Raw genomic sequence first — 16,777 nt, 5'->3', positions numbered from 1 at the left:
CCCTATGATTTTGTGTTTGAATCCCGGTTCGCCCCGATTATGTTTCTAGGTCTGCACCATCCTCGTGCTTGTGGGTTTCACCGAAGTGGTAAACGTCTGAGACCTGCATCACTTCGGGCTTTCCTCCCACATTAAGCTGACACGCCATGATATAACTAATACTGTTGAAAATGGCGTTAAACCCAACTCACTCACTCACTACTTTACACCAAGGAACACTGGACTCAGTAGCGCTAGAATTCTGCTATGGATTTACTTCTTCACCTTGCTAATGTATTACTGCCTACATTACTATGGTTAGCTGCCCGTGGTCCAGAGGGTATTAATGTTAGTTTTAGGGGAGAAACAGGAGACCGGGACTGTGTCGGTTTGACTTTGGGCTGCCATGCAGGAAATGTCCATGCAGTAGATAGAAAAAGAGTTTCTCATGTCTTGAAAAAGCGATCTTAATCTGATTACATTAATTCAATTACGATGATTATACTGAAACGTGTGGTTTTTGAACCAAGAAAATAAAGGACATGGTATCCGAACATCCGTGGATACTTGTTGGGAAATGATGTTGCTGTGTCTATTGTTTAATAATTTGTATCTCATTTATCTATTTTAATTGTGAAAATAGGACAATTCTCCCGATATGTTTTAGTGCCAGAAATTGTGTGTCACAGTACGGACTTCAACTTGTATAATTCAGTGGTTTCATTGAATGCATTTGTCTTCATCTTGACTATGCTGCTATGCAAACCTCAACGTCCCTGTGTCCCTGTCCTGAAGTGGACATAGTCTGTTCTCTCCTGTCAGCTAGTATAAGTGGAAGCATTACTCACAAGAATACCTTGCCAACACAAAGCATACAAGTACATCTCAGTGCACCGTTATATATATTTGAATGTATTTTATCTTTAAAAATTTCATGTCTTCTTAACATTGATCGTTTTAGAAGTCACTCGTTACTCCATATGGAATGACTCAGCTTTTATATCAAATCGTATTTTATCGAATTTGACTTGCATTATACCTAAGGTGACACTTGAATAAATTATGTCTGTCTGACTTTCCAAGGAGCGAGCGTCGTTCAAGGAATAATGCATATTATCTAAGCTTGAAAAAACATTTCAGTTATTGCAGAGCAGGTTCGTTTCGTTGGGGAAAAGAAAATAAAGTGACGCAGGTCATAGCTGCCACTTTAGGGAAGTAAGGAGAAATATGATCAGATCCTGGAACGACTAAGGGACACATTTCATATAACGGCACCAGATCACTGGGCCACCTGTGCCTCATTCACCGAGTAAGAAGGTAACATGATAGTCTGAAACACATTATTTAAGTTGCCCATTCATTTCATTTGACTCTTATATGTAAGCATCGCTACATTAATTGTTCGATCAAAGAACCTGGCAGTCACATATCAAATAATATAAGGCCTGTATGTTAACTGAGGAAGAAGCCTGCCAAAACCACGCATACGTAATATCAACGTTTGACTTGACTCTAAAACCTGGAGACATGTCTATCCCTCTTTTGTACTGGATTTCAAAACTCCATGTAAATTCTTACAAAGAGACGTAGATTGCAGGGTCCAACAAATGTATAACCAAATCCCTGTCACAAAAAATAATCATAATCCTGAATATTTTAAAGGAAGGATTGTTTTCAATTGGATTATTTTGCTTAAAGTTTTGCAATCTCAGAAAAGTATTATTTCCACTTCGTTCACATAAGTGACATATGACAAACCCATATGACAAACTTAAGGAAACACTTCATCCCTTGATCCATGGATCATTTGTCATTAAACGTGATGATTATATATAAAGTATATCCCCATCTTACAATACAATTTGTACAAAAATGAAAACAAATGCCATCTGAAGTTTACTGAGAAAACAATATGTGAAATATTGGACCCTCTCATTGATAACATCAATGTGAAATATTGGACCCTCTCATTGATAACATCAATGTGAAATATTGGACCCTCTCATTGATAACATCAATGTGAAATATTGGACCCTCTCATTGATAACATCAATGTGAAATATTGGACCCTCTCATTGATAACATCAATGTGAAATATGGGGATAACACATGTAGACAAGACATAGGCATTGCCTCTTCACAAATGTGTTCCCCTTCCAGGTGGTCTTTTTCTATATGCATGTGAATAGGAATTCCTGCTCACATTGGCAAAATATAAACAAGGGAATTTGGCAAAGAAGTTAAACTGAACCTTCAGGTATATCAATGATCTGATATCGTTCAACAACAATCAAATAGTCAATAAACTTCGACTAATTTACCAAACTGGACTAGAAATACAGGAGACCGCTCATCTTTGTCATATTGTATGCATGAGTCAGTGTGACAAAAAATATCCACAAGATTATGTGACACGAGGGACGACTTCAACTTCCCAACAGTCAACTTTCCCTTTGTGTTGAGAAATATTAGCGCCTTTAGTGTCACAACCTTTGAGCGTCTTCTGACTCTTGTCCAATGGTGTTTGATCATGACTAGAACATTCAAGGCCTTTGGTAAGCTTCAAAATTGACTCATCAGTGACAAATCTGATGTCCGATTCAGTTCCGTATTTTGACGTGTACCATATGTTCCCGTATTTTTTTCAGAACAGTTGATTCAGGTTAACTTGATTTTTCGGTTGGGGCAGGTTACGATCACTTTTTCGCGAACACCTGGTAACATGACTATTTAATAATACAATGAACAATGAAGAGATGTCTTATAATTATGGAAATTGTTATTGTCGCTTTTATTAAGACTGGTCTTCACGATCTAACCTCGCGTGGGATATAGATGCGCTTAGGTTTAAGAACATTCTGTCTTCGTTGATCAATGTGTATCTCAAAATCACGACTATATATATTGTGCATTACATTGCTACTGGGGTCGGACGATCGCGATGGGCAACATTTAAACCCCAAAAGTAAATTTTCAGAACCTACATCAGGTTGATCCCAGCCGTGGCATGGAAGGGAAAATAGGAAATGACCAATTATGGTGTAATGCTTCTACGTAACATTGAGAACACAATTATAACATTACCAACATTTCACTGATAGCTTTTATCGATCTATCGTATGTCGACGCCACCAAGGTCAGCAAGGCTTCTGTCAAACCGGAAGTTCGTCTGGAAATATCAAGATGGCGGCAGTATTCTTATCTGACCAAACGATCGATGTTTTTTAGAAGAGGCGATGGTTATTCGTGACAGCTGGCAATAGGCTATATGATCCCGAAGACAGGAGACGGATAACGGCTCACTTAGACAGGAAGTGTATTGATGTTACATGAATTGTCGGCCATGGATATATTTAGCCAGTGAACATATACAAAATTAATTGTCAGTGTTGCGAACATGTTACGTTTGTAGGATCTAAAACTTCCCCTCAATGATGTTGAGATTTACGCTTTTATTTGTTTGAACTTAGAAACTGTGAGAACAGTGAGAAACTGATCTTTTAGCAAAAGGAGACAACATTTCATTATGGACAGCAACTTCCTTATTATACTGTAATTGTGACGTTTCGGTATAGATTCTTGTACCGCTGCCAAGCAAGACTACCTAATGCATAGCGTACATAAATATATATGGTAGGTAAAGGATTAACAGTGGCAACAATTGTCATACATGAGAGGAATTGACATGTGTAGGTTGACTAATAACAACAGAAGGAAAACATTTGAGACAACAGATGGACCGAGAACACACGATGAGGAAGCCACTTAACACGTACCGGATTAAATTACTAGGTGGGATGATTGGAAAGTTTATTAGTCAGTCTTGCTTGACAACGGTATAAAAATCTATACGAAAATGTCGCAATTACATTATAATAAAGAAGTTGTTTTCCATAAAAAAATGTTTTGTCTACTTTAACTCAGCAACGTTAAGAAACAAGTCTGTACAATACATAAAGGTCAGATCTATCACCAATAGTAGAAATTTGAAGCAATTATTCTCCATGTAAAATATATCATATGATAAGCTGTTGATGGCCTCAAACACATTTGATTTGTTTATACTATACAGAAGGCGATTTATCATACCGAAGGGACATAATCCTTTTATTCCATAACAGAGAATAAGAAGTTCTGTCGACGAGAAGACATGGATTGCCCATAAGCCTACACACATGAGTCATGTGACAGTTGGAAATAGAAACTCTGACCCACATTTCAAAATCGGACATGACTTACATACTCAAGACATCCTTGACCTCTGAGAAAGATGCACTCCATCAATGACATTGGAACAGGAAGCGATTACATGAGGTGTCAACCATACGACCTTTCTTTTATGCTTCGAATTAGTGCAACGACTCTTGGATGTCAGGTCATCAGCGCAAGTGATGACTTTTCCGGGATATATTGTGTCATTACCCAGTCATAACACACAACCGGTGCTTAGTGTCACGGCCTGGCCGAAGAGATAAACATTGATGGGCACTTTATTTACTGACCAGTGGCCGGAGAAGAATGCTCCAGAAGGCCAGATTATCATACATCAACCGTGAGGTCAGAACAAGGTGATTGTTAGCTGGACTAGTGAGCGCTATCTTGCAGGAGCCAGTGTCGGGTTTTCGATGCTGTTATTGAACATGGAATGACCTTTAACTATAGAAATGCCATTCAGAGTCCAAGGGGATGAGAGAAAGAGCGTATTATATATTATAATACTTGCGCATTGTGCTGGATATACTGGATACTGTGTAACACAATTAGTTACTTGAAACGACCCACACTGTTGGTATTCTTATCATGTTGGTGAAGCCAACTATGTCCACTGTTCTGAGTACAGCTCGATTCTGTACTACTACTACTACTACTACTACTACTACTACTTCTACTTCTAGTCCTATTTATATGGCGTTGTACTCCATGCAGACACATGCTCTAAGCGGTCAGAGATTATACCCTGGTCAATGGATCAGTGTGCACTCAAAACATTCATTCTCTGGTCCCTGTGAAGTATACAACCCAAGCTGCAGTTTGTGCACTAGAAGGTTAACAACGACATTGCATTATCATCCTACTGCATATGTGTTGCGTCAGCATGCTCGTTACGGGAGATTACAAACAATGGGTGAATGACTTGGGGGGCTTTCAGTAATGTCTGAGTAACAGAAGGGGAACTTAAATATCGGACATGGGTCTTGGGTGTGACCCCAATGTCCCGGACTGCCGCGATGGGCTTTTTGTATCAATGGGTGTGTGTAACTTCAGGTGTCTGTAACGATTCATGCCTTATCCGGCGTCTCTATCAATTTGAAAGATCAGTTAATGTGTAAAATGTTTGAAATTTTCACTTAGGCACTTTACAAAATATAAAATATTTTACAATTATTTTTCCGTCAGACAGACCAATCATCATGAAGATTTTCAAAAGGTCTTAAAAACACCACAATATACTCATTCTGCTGGGATTAGAAGCCAAAATATGTTAAAATATACAATATTGACTTTCGCTTTCTTTCAATCCTATCATTTTCCATCTTCGGGTGATGAAATAGAGCATAACATGTTTGGAATTCGTTATCGTAATATAATAAATGGAAAAAGTAGAAGTCATTTTACACATTGACTGTAAGACATATATATAGGCAACTGATTTTCAATTTAGTTGCCTTTAACGACACACGTCAATCCAAATAATAGAAATATAATATTTCGTTAATCTTATAACGTTTGGCTTTTCTAATGCAAAACATAAATAGCACTCGACTCGTGCGACACACTATAAAGGTGTGAAAAGTGCATCGGCCACATGGAGTAAGAGCATGTGAGTGGTAAAACAACCAATGTTGACCTCACCATCATTTGTCTTCCGTCTCCTCTATTAAGACCCAGGCATAACTCCCTCGACCTACAGATGGTAGAGAAAGCCTTCCTCTTTGTTGTGCTGTGTTTCCAGCTGTAGATGTAGGCTTTTGTAGATGACACTGCCATTCAAAGGGCAAACTTCAAAGTTTCCTGTTCTCTTTAGATCTTGCCCCTTTTGTATTTTAACCCTCTTTACGAAATGGAATTGAATTGTGGTACACACTACTCATCGTATAGATATCGATGTACAGTATGTCATATACAAAGGTTTCATAGCAATCAAATATTACTGTTTAAAAACAAAATAAACTGGCTAGGTCCCAATTGATTTCGTTAAAACAGTGTTAAAACTAACTACCTGTGATTAACATCATATTTTATAGTCATATATCGATTAGGAGACATATTGTCTAATTATAATATATATATATATATATATATATATATATATATATATATATATATATATATATATATATATATATATATATATATATATACGAACTCATCGTCTTACAGATTAAATAAATTCAGGTATATATATAGAGAGTGATTTCCTGATGTCATTTTCAAGAAGCCCCCAAGGAATAATCAAGCATTGAATAGAACTTGAAGTCCACGAGAAAGTTGTTTCCAGCTGGAAGTACACCTATATTTGCCTCGACGTCTGTTTATAGTTAAGATGATGCCAAAACAAATTGAGAAAACGTCAAGTAACCTTGTGGTGAAATAGAGGCGGTAAAACGACTTTGCAATCAGCTCCAACACGAAGATTACTGAACACATATCCGGTTTCATAACTAGACAGACCGAGTGCATTCAGGCGAATTGACAAAGATAGTGACTAGTGAGATCAAATATACAACTGATCATGACCCGAGCTTAAAACTCAGATGATATTAAATCTACACATGTATAGCTTTCCACGATTAACGGTCATGGGCTCAAACTACCGCTTAAGAGCAAACGTCTCCACGTTGGGATAAATTCCCAGGGTATTTTTAGGATATAGCTTATATACGTGAGATATGAGGAAGCGCGGACGTTGGAGCAAAAATCCCACTCGGGTTGCCTTTCAACTCAAGTGTCTAGGCAAGACAATTAGGTTATCTTTGTCAACACACTTTACTCCAATACTGCAGATTAACATTTTAACTAACATAGCTAATAAGACATCCATGATAAGATGCAGCGTTTACACTTTAAGAACAGTTTTCTTACGTAACAAAGAACAAGGCTGTTCTGTAGCTACCGCTTAAGATGTACCTAAAAGCCCGAGGGAATTTAACATTTAATTTATGGGTGAATCAAACTGAGGACCATAGACTTGACCTCGCGACCAAAGGATCCTGGAACGGCTGGGGGTCGCACTCTGCACAGAGGGATCCGGTGCTTTCCACATGGCCGCTTCATCCTGATTTCGACGAATTCATTTTTTTCAATTCGTAGAGGTCATTCTCGAAGTACAAAAATAATAAAAACTAAGTAGCACGTTTGACTTGGATGTCTATGAAGCCCTTGTCATATGTCGGTGTTTTTTTAGTCAAGTTCCAATATATCACTTTCCAACAGAAAACAAAGTATGGCTTCATAGGGGTCTAGAAAGGCCACCTGAGAACACCGATAAAGAACGTTTTCTCAGAATACAGCCATTACACGCGCGTGTTGTAATAAAAGGCCCTGCTGTTGATAGGGCGATCACTACACGGTATTTTCTATTTAAGAACAGTTTTCATCTTGGATTGCTCATGAATGATTTACAAGATAATTAAAACAAAAATATCAAAGCCACCTTTTACTATACATGACCCTCGAGAAGGCGAAACTGTTTTCATGTTTTCTCGGGAATAATTCTAATCAACTATGCACTGTTTCTCCGTCAGCGAGAGAGTGACAATCGAAATAATTCACACATTTCACGAACTCTACTACAACACATCTGAAGCCTAAACACGATAAAACGTAATCAAATGTTAACCTCATGGCGCGAGAGTTCGCCCATGCCACTGCAAGGAGCAGAGCTCGTCAACCGGAACAGATCAATGAGTCGGTTGTCTCCCTTGTGTAAATAGTCTCGTTACTTCGGTTCATACGGATATGGTCAGTCTTCGGGTTAATAAACTACGACGGCATAAACGACGCGTTAAACTTAGAACGTAATCTATGCACCGTGAGTTCGTACAATAAGATCGAGCAGATCGATTCTATTCTAACAGGAGAATCTATTAAAAAGAAAGCGGAAGGTTGTACAGAGATGTTTGTTTTGGTACGTTTGCGCATTGTAAATGTGATATCCGGTTAATTTGGGAGGACGGAAATTAGTCACATTTCCCCGCCAACGACTGTTCCTTCTAGAGAAAAACAACCATCAGAGACAAACTCGTCGAGAAATGATGAAAAAAATGACTGACTCAAAATGAAGTCCTTACAGGAGAATATGATGGCGATGATTAACAAGCATACCACGTTGTTAAAGAATTAATCATCACCTTGTGACATAGCGGTAAGGACGATATAAATAGTGTTTGCTAGCAATGACTTCAAACATTGCACTGACTTACATATAATGCCTAAGGATTAGGTTTCCTATGATCCATATACTCAAAGAATTATCTTGCATAATACTGATCATGATGATGATGACAACAACAACGACGCCGACGACAGGGATGACGATGATGATAATGATGATGATGATAATGATGATGATGATGATATCCAATCAGATCGATGTGACAGAAAGCCAGAATGACGTATCCTTCACATATTGATACATCCCATTATGGGCCGTTGGCCTATCTACTGAATAAATATGCCTCCGCCTGTCAAAATGTCAATCAAAGTCTTTGTTTTGTTAATTCACTTGTTTGGGTTGGATCTCGTGGGGCTCCCTTTGATGACGCAATTGCGTTCTTTAACACTGCAGGGGTCACAATTATTGTGTGGAGACCATGCCAGGGACACACATTGTACCACCGCTTCCCTGTGATGGGTCTTGTGCGCTGCTGCCTAAGCCGATCAATATACGATAAGTGATCCTGCAGGTATTAGCAGGTGGTATTTGAGTGAGTACGAGATCCATTCATACGATTTTCACCGCTCTTTTGCCTTTCAAGCCCAATGAGGTCTCTTTTGGCCGGTAGTCGGGATTAGTTATTCTCGGGCTTTGACGTGACATATTTAGTTTAACGACGCATTGAACAGTATTTCTTGTTTGGAGGAAACACCATACAGTACACAGCAGTTTAACTATTTGGTGAAACCCACGGTACGGATTTCGTAGATAAAAATAAATAATCTATGAAAATGTATGTTTTTAAGTGGGCGCCCTGTGTCAGTTTAGGTGTCAATTTCGTTGCATTTACAATAATAGAGACTTACCTGGAAAACAAATGACATGTATAAAATAAAGACGAATGTTTGAACCTGAAGATATTATCCAGCCATGAGCATGTTGATGACCACAGACACATGGCACCAAATGGTAGTTCTGGTCTCACTACAGCTTAAACCAAGATGAGCTAAAAATATCAGAGGAAACACACAAAAAAGTCCCTTTTAAACAATTTTGCCTTACCTGTACATTTCGAGGTTTTATAAGTCCAAAACATACAAGTGTTTAAGTAAGTTCCTAATTCGTTTGAATACATGTTATAATTTTCATAACTTCCAAAAGTTTGCTCATTTCTTCAATTTCCACCATGGCCGAAAAAAACGACCTCATTTACCGCTCGTGTGGTACCGTCTTCGGACCCACCTATATCCCAAATGGACAATAGATACAGTGGTCTCTCACGTTGGCAGCTTAAACAGTTTCACGTCCTCTGAAATCGGTTTAAGGTTGTGTGTTCATGTTCTTGTATACAATCAATTAAGATAATCACTACATGTAAACTGTTTAGGAGTGAAACCATATAACCCCATTTAGTTTTGTTTATACAGTAAACACGTTAGGCTACGTTCTTTGTTTACACGGTGTATCCAGAAAGAGGGGATATTTCAAATACCTTTACTATTGCAAGTAATATGCCCTGGTAGTGATTCAAGTAGAATAATAAGATCCTGAAAATATTCACCAAGGCTCATATAAAATCATACCATTCTAGTGGAATGGTGAAGATATGTGTGGTAGCGCAGCTGGTTCATTCTTAGTGACTGGGATACTCGTACACCTCTGTACGTGATCGCTTTCCTCACACATTTGCGGCGATGAGATGTTACTTGCTATACAACATTCACTACAATCATTGATCGAAGAACCTCAAACGACCACTTCAGTTATTCCCCTTACACCAATACACCGAGAGTAATTATCTTGACAAGGAACTGTCATTATTCAAGTCGATCAATATGAATCATTGAAGAAGCAGTTTGCGCGTAGAGAGGCGGGTGTAGTGTATCGTCAGAACCAGTCAGCGACATCTCCCTTCTTCCTTCTCTCTGATTGGTCGGTTTCTCCCAGTAATGGCTCCAGACCTGGGCAACGTGCGAAGATGAATTGTGTTCTCCGCAATAGCCCATCAAAACTAGTTACTCCTTAGGAGTACCGAGTGATTGAGATACTAAACACAGACTCAACAACATCTCACAGAACTAAAACAGTCAACGCCTAGCCTCATGGTGTTAAGTGTTTTGTTTGTTCTGCTAAACAAGTTGGAAAGTTTGTTCTGTGTTCGGACAGCCGGGATAGCTTGTCTTAACGGACTATCAAAGATGCTTTTCCTCTGTAACTCTTGGGATCGTGTCACCATATTGTGACCGTTTCACACGTTGCTGTGTGGGTTTAGGCCGAATGAAATGTGTTCAATGGTTAGTGGATATTTGGTCAATAAGGCGGTGAAACACAAGCGCGGTGATTCATGATCTGGATATTTTTATATTTTTGTAGCGTGTATATTCGAGACAGGGGTTGTGTATATTCAAGAAAGGGATTTTATGAAGGGCAGGATGTAAATCCTCGCTGACCCTTGTACAGTTCTTTTCCGGAACATTTTGGACGATGACCCACAGAATGCAGCCAGTTGCCCACCTCGACATTACATAATGGCGATAGGATGGAAACATGGCGCCTTTTTACATTTTCTTCTTCTTCTTTACATGAGAAACATTCGCGAGGTGTTTGGTTCAGGGACTAGTTCTCACAAACCCTATCAAGTTCCTTACGTTCTATCGCCGACCAAACTATCCTCACTCTACACTGACGCCATTGATAAGATCTACTTAAACAAACCCTCCGGAAAACATGAAGCGCATCCCCGGCACCATCGTATGTTCAGTGACAAGTTTCACAGCGGGAAAATTAAAGATTGGAATATACAGAAGGAGTTAGCTGCTGACGATGTTTTGTATATTGGTGGTTTGTTTGAATTGAGCGGAGCCACCCACGCCGAGAGCGGTCTTTCCGAATTGCGAGCAGCGCAACTTGCGGTGAAACATATAAATGAGTATGGTGTTGTCCCCGGATTCAATTTGGAGCTACTTTATAAAGACACAAAGGTAAGGAGGGTAATTAATGATGCTGTTTAAACGTCTTGAAACTGATTATATGCCTGTGTGTCACGGTGACCTTTGTGTTCCGTGCTTGGATGATGGAAACCCGTGATGTGTCTATTCGTCTCTTATTGTCCTAAAACCCGTGACGTGTCTATTCGACTCTTATTGTCCTAAAAACACGTGACATGTCTTTACGACTCTTATTGTACTAAACACACGTGACGTGTCTATTCGACTCTTATCGACCTGAAAAACACGTCGTGACATGTCTATTCGACTCTTATTGTCCTAAAATCACGTGACGTGTCTATTAGACTCTTATTGTACTTAAAACCCGTGACGTGCCTATCCGACTCTCATTGTCCTGAAAAACCCGTCGTGACATGTCTATTCGACTCTTATTGTCCTAAAAACATGTGAGAGTGTCTATACAACTCTTATTGCCCAAAAATACGTGACGTGTCTATTCGACTCTTATTGTCCTAAAAACCCGTGACTTGTCTTTTCGACTCGTATTGTCCTAAAAACATGTGACATGTCTATACGACTCTTATTGTCCTAAAAACACGTGACGTGTCTATACAAATCTTATTGTACTAAAAACCCGTGACGTGTCTTTTCGACTCGTATTGTCCTAAAAACATGTGACATGTCTATTCGACTCTTATTGTCCTAAAAACACGTGACGTGTCTATACGAATCTTATTGAACTAAAAACACGTGACGTGTTTATTCGACTCTTACTGTCCTAAAAACACGTGACGGGTCTAAACGACTCTTATTGTACTAAAAACCCGTGACGTGTCTATTCGACTCTTATTGTCCTGAAAAAAAACGTCTTGACATGTCTTTTCGTCTCTTATTGTACTAAAAACCCGTGACGTGTCTATTCGACACTTATTGTCCTGAAAAATACCGTCGTGACATGTCTATTCGACTCTCATTGTCCTACAAACACGTGGCGTGTCTATTTGACTCTTTTTATCCTAAAAAACCCGTGACGTGTCTATTCGACTCTTATTGTCCTGAAAAACCGTCGTGACATGTCTATTCGACTCTTATTGTACTAAAAACACGTGACGTGTCTATTCGACTCTTATTGTACTAAAACACCGTGACGTGTCTATTCGACTCTTATTCGAAACCCGACGTTATCTCGACCTAATAGTTTATTCGCGCTTCAATCATGATTTCCACTGACCTTAAGTTTTACAAATACTTTCTGTATCACGAAAGTATGTGCATTATCGACTTTTTTGTCCTCTTTATCACTAGCCTATTCAGCAAAGACCAGTTTATCTATTATCTATAACAGATTTATTACTCTTTATTTTATCTATCATCTAGCTATCGATCTATTATTTCGGCACCATATATCTACCATATATATCCATCGTCTATATATCTATATATCTATGCATATTTAACCTCTGTATCGGTGCAGCACGCGTCTACTTTCAGTTTACATGTCTAGTCATTCACAAACGATAAAGAGACAATACAAGTACAGTAAAGTACGGTTATAACGAACTCAAAGGGACTACTGATTTTAGTTCGTTATAACCGTAGTTCGTTATAAGCATATATACAGCATAACTACAACAAATAGTCGGGACCAAAAAAGTAAGTTCGTTATATCCGTGAGTTCGTTATAAGCGTGTTCGTTATAACCGTAGTTTACTGTATTTACATAACCTCAGTGTGAGGGCTTGGCAAACGCGAGATGTTTAAACGCCCCAGGTAACTACCGTTGGATTGTATTTGTTCTTCCTTCACGAAGAAATATACGATATCATAGACTTCTCAGACAACCTACATGTACTACAACCAGAGCGTCGCGTGTGTCTGATACATCTTTTCATCTTTTGAGTGACCAGCGTCTATCTCGGACCATGTGCGGGACGAAAAACATACACCGAATACATTCTCATTACCAACAAACATTACCGTAAGATCTTTGGACGGAAGGCCATCTATAATATTTAGCATGAAAGAAAACTGCCACTGCCCTCTTTGTTTAGCTATCAGTGCTAATGTACAAAATACTAACTAAACGGACAAGCTTTTTGTCAATTACAAGCTGTCTCCCATCCATCACACATAAAGGTCAAAATCTGCGAGGACGCTCCCTCTCAAGTGAGAACACGGTACCCGAGGTCAGCTGTTCCAGGAGCTCCTGAAATGAATACCATGTTGTGCCCGGCGCTTACGATTGGCATTTTAGTCCACACAGACAGTAAGTGTGTATAGACATGTGACATGATTACCGTCATCGACGTTAATTATGCTTGAAGGGACATTGCTCAGAGCTTTGCATTAGTATCAGGTAACACCATCGTCTACAGACGCGCTGATGGTGCGTCTACCTGGTTCAAACACATCAACATCTCACGCAGACTGGGTTCTGTCTAGCCCGGTGGCTGCGAATCCCAAGATTCGGATCAGTTGATAACGTGATGACGGGAGTTGCGTGTGTACGCATTAAGCGATTGGATTTTGCTTTGGTTATATAACGTAATGAGACGTATTTTGTGTAATGATGGGATTGGTACTAATGACGTTATTTATTCATTACGTCCTTCAAAATGAAGATGCCATATGCAGCTAAAAGACAAAGTTACTCGCTTCAGTTGAATTTAAAAGAAACAAACATTACGTCCCCAGCATATAGACATCATTACTAAACTTTATTGCAGGCACTGAAATGCCATCATCATCACTTGTCAAAGCCATACTTATTTCGTAAAAACCAATTTGGTATCATACCTGTATTACCGTAACTATATAATTATCGCTTGACAATATCACAATATTAATTTTAACCCTTTACCATTTAATTTATCATTTTTACATAAGCTGTTTGTAATCCTTAACAAGTCACCTTCATAGCAACAGAACACTATCATTTGAGACATCATTCCCTTCTTAGTACCTTAGGGGGCGGTCGGGTAGCCTAGTGGTTAAAGCGTTCGCTCGTCACGCCGAAGACCCGGGTTCGATTCCCGACATGGGTACAATGTGTGAAGCCCATTTCTGGTGTCCCCCGCCGTGATATTGCTGGAATATTGCTAAAAGCGGCGTAAAACCATACTCACTCACTCACTCTTAGTACCTTAACATCATGCCGACATCTCTATATCCCCAAACTTAAGTGATGCCTTGTTTCCTATTTTATACACCATATTACTTTAAGAAATAAACACACAGCTTTTAATAATGTTACTTCCCAAACCTCTCATCGACTCATCGGTATGCCTGTACCTTACCCACAAGCCAACTACTCCCACATGAAACAGGAACCAGCCTATTAGGAGCAATACCTTCAAGAAAATGTGAAACGCCCTCACAGCTTCATCCCGTGGGCATAAGGTCTGTCATTGTGTTCTCTCCACAGCGTCACGTCTCCCGCCGCTGTCCATACATTGATTTTTACGTATGCCTCTTTTATATGTAAACACTCCCAGACAATAGATCTGTTGACTGCTGTATGTTACTGCACTGGTACTATCTTTAAGCACCGATAGACATCTTAACGATCTGTCCCTGAAGAGTGTTTCGTAGAGAAAGGATTATTTTGAGAGATAATGGTTAGAAAAAAAAATTCGAACTTTTATTCCCAAGTGGTCTGGACTTCACTATACCACGGGCACTTCAAATCTGATTCTTCGTTTTTACAAGGATATCAAAACGATTAAACGTTGTGAAAATATACTTATTGCATGAAATCATGCCTTATCCGATACATCGTCATCTGCATCGCTGTGGTAGCAACACGTCACAATTCAAAGATTGTAGTTATGTAACCAGGAGAACAAACTAAAAAAACACACGTGAGGTTAAAACATAAATATAGATCGTATGAAAGAGTAATGCTATTGGCAAATGCAGTATTTTCTTTCCAACTAAATTGAGAAATGAAACTCATTGAAAAGGAACTCTCAAAGGAAATAAGACAGTGAAATCTTGTTAATCCGTAACCTCTTCCTGGTAGGTCGTCCGGATTAACGAATCATAATTCTGGGTGAGTGTGTTTGGTTTTACGCCGCTTTTAGCAATATACCAGCAATATCACGGCGGGGGACACCAGAAATGGGCTTAACACATCGTACCCATGTCGGGATTCGAACCAGGGTCTTCGCCGTGACGAGCGAACGCTTTAACCACCAGGCTACCCGACCGCCCTTGAATCTGAGTGATATCCCTTTACGTATATGTGGACGTTCCCAACGGCGATCAGCTGTTTCCAGATTGCCGGGTCCGGAATATCGAGGTGTCACTGATTACATGGTCTGTGTTATCTAAGGGTAGCTCCTGCCACTACCAGCTGTTGTGTATGTTATATATCTGAAGCTGTATTTGACGTCAGCCTTCAAGCAGGACGTTGGAAAACACACCCACAGTCACTGTAAGGTCAACGTTACGCCAAGCCCACGTTAACTGATAGATGTAGTAAAGGCGTTTCGCGTGTCAAACAGGATAAAACTGTTGTAGATATCGGAAAAAAAAATCTTAAAACTTGTATTTTAACATTTCTTACCAAAATTGTCAACATTCCCCTCAATATATTACAGTCGAAATAACCCCTTGAAGATTCCGGGTTATAATTGGTCCCCAACCTATGCTGGTCGTAAGAAGCAGCTTACCGGATCGGAACGTCAGGATCCTTGACTTAGTTGACGGCGTCACATCAAACTCCGTGGGTTTGGACCGTTGCTTATATTGTCAGTCACTGGATTATCTGGTCCAGACTCGTTTATTTACAGGCCGCAGTGATATAGCTGGAGTATTGCTGAGTGCGGAGTTAAACAATCATGGTGAATTGACAGTGTGACGTTGTAACGAGCATGGTTGCTCAAACAGGCGTCCAACTTGTGTTAACGGTATATTTTTATAACCCCCCCCCCCCCCCCCCCCCCCCCCCAGCTGTAATATTAAAAAAAAACCTCTCAACTTTTCAATCAAACTACTTAGACACAAGTGGTCATTATGTATGCCATAAATGTTGTTCCCAACGTTACTGAATTGAAACAAATAATCAAAATCGCTCGAAAATTGCCAATGTTATATATAGATAACCTCCTATTTCATCCAGTACTCTCATGTCATGATTGTATACTTATCAACCAGGGCGCGTAGGAAACTGTAAGCTGCATAAAAGTTACATTACTTTTTGTATAAGTTTCTATTATTATTTTTTGATATATGAGAAATTAAAATAAATCCCCAGGCATGGTTTTATCACTATTTCCTGTGGAAAAACAGGACTTTTAACAAAAGATTAATCTCAGTAGTGAAATGGAGGTTGTGTTTAGCGTCACTAAAATACTTTACGGTGTAAAATAAGTACGAAAATGAGTCTGTAATCAAAATATGCAAAAGAACCATCATTACATGCTATAGAAAATACAAATCTGATCAAACACCTTGATCTTCCCCTTTCCAA

At 39.3% G+C, this 16,777-nt stretch overlaps 1 protein-coding gene across 1 annotated transcript in view; it reads left to right on the top strand.

The window, feature by feature from the left end:
* The first annotated feature begins 10,373 nt into the window (after window positions 1-10,373).
* LOC139450094 (gamma-aminobutyric acid type B receptor subunit 2-like) overlaps window positions 10,374-16,777 on the top strand; it is a 134,617-nt gene continuing 128,213 nt past the window's right edge. The window contains exon 1 of the mRNA XM_071231732.1: window positions 10,374-11,337. Within this exon, the coding sequence (XP_071087833.1) occupies window positions 10,885-11,337 (453 nt within the window). The 5' untranslated portion in view covers window positions 10,374-10,884. The remainder of the gene's footprint in view (window positions 11,338-16,777) is intronic.

The sequence above is a fragment of the Haliotis cracherodii genome, unplaced genomic scaffold, assembly GCF_022045235.1.
Source record: "Haliotis cracherodii isolate W230 unplaced genomic scaffold, xgHalCrac1.p SCAF_8, whole genome shotgun sequence".
NCBI lineage: Eukaryota > Metazoa > Mollusca > Gastropoda > Lepetellida > Haliotidae > Haliotis > Haliotis cracherodii.
This window is presented reverse-complemented; position numbering and strand designations above follow the sequence as displayed.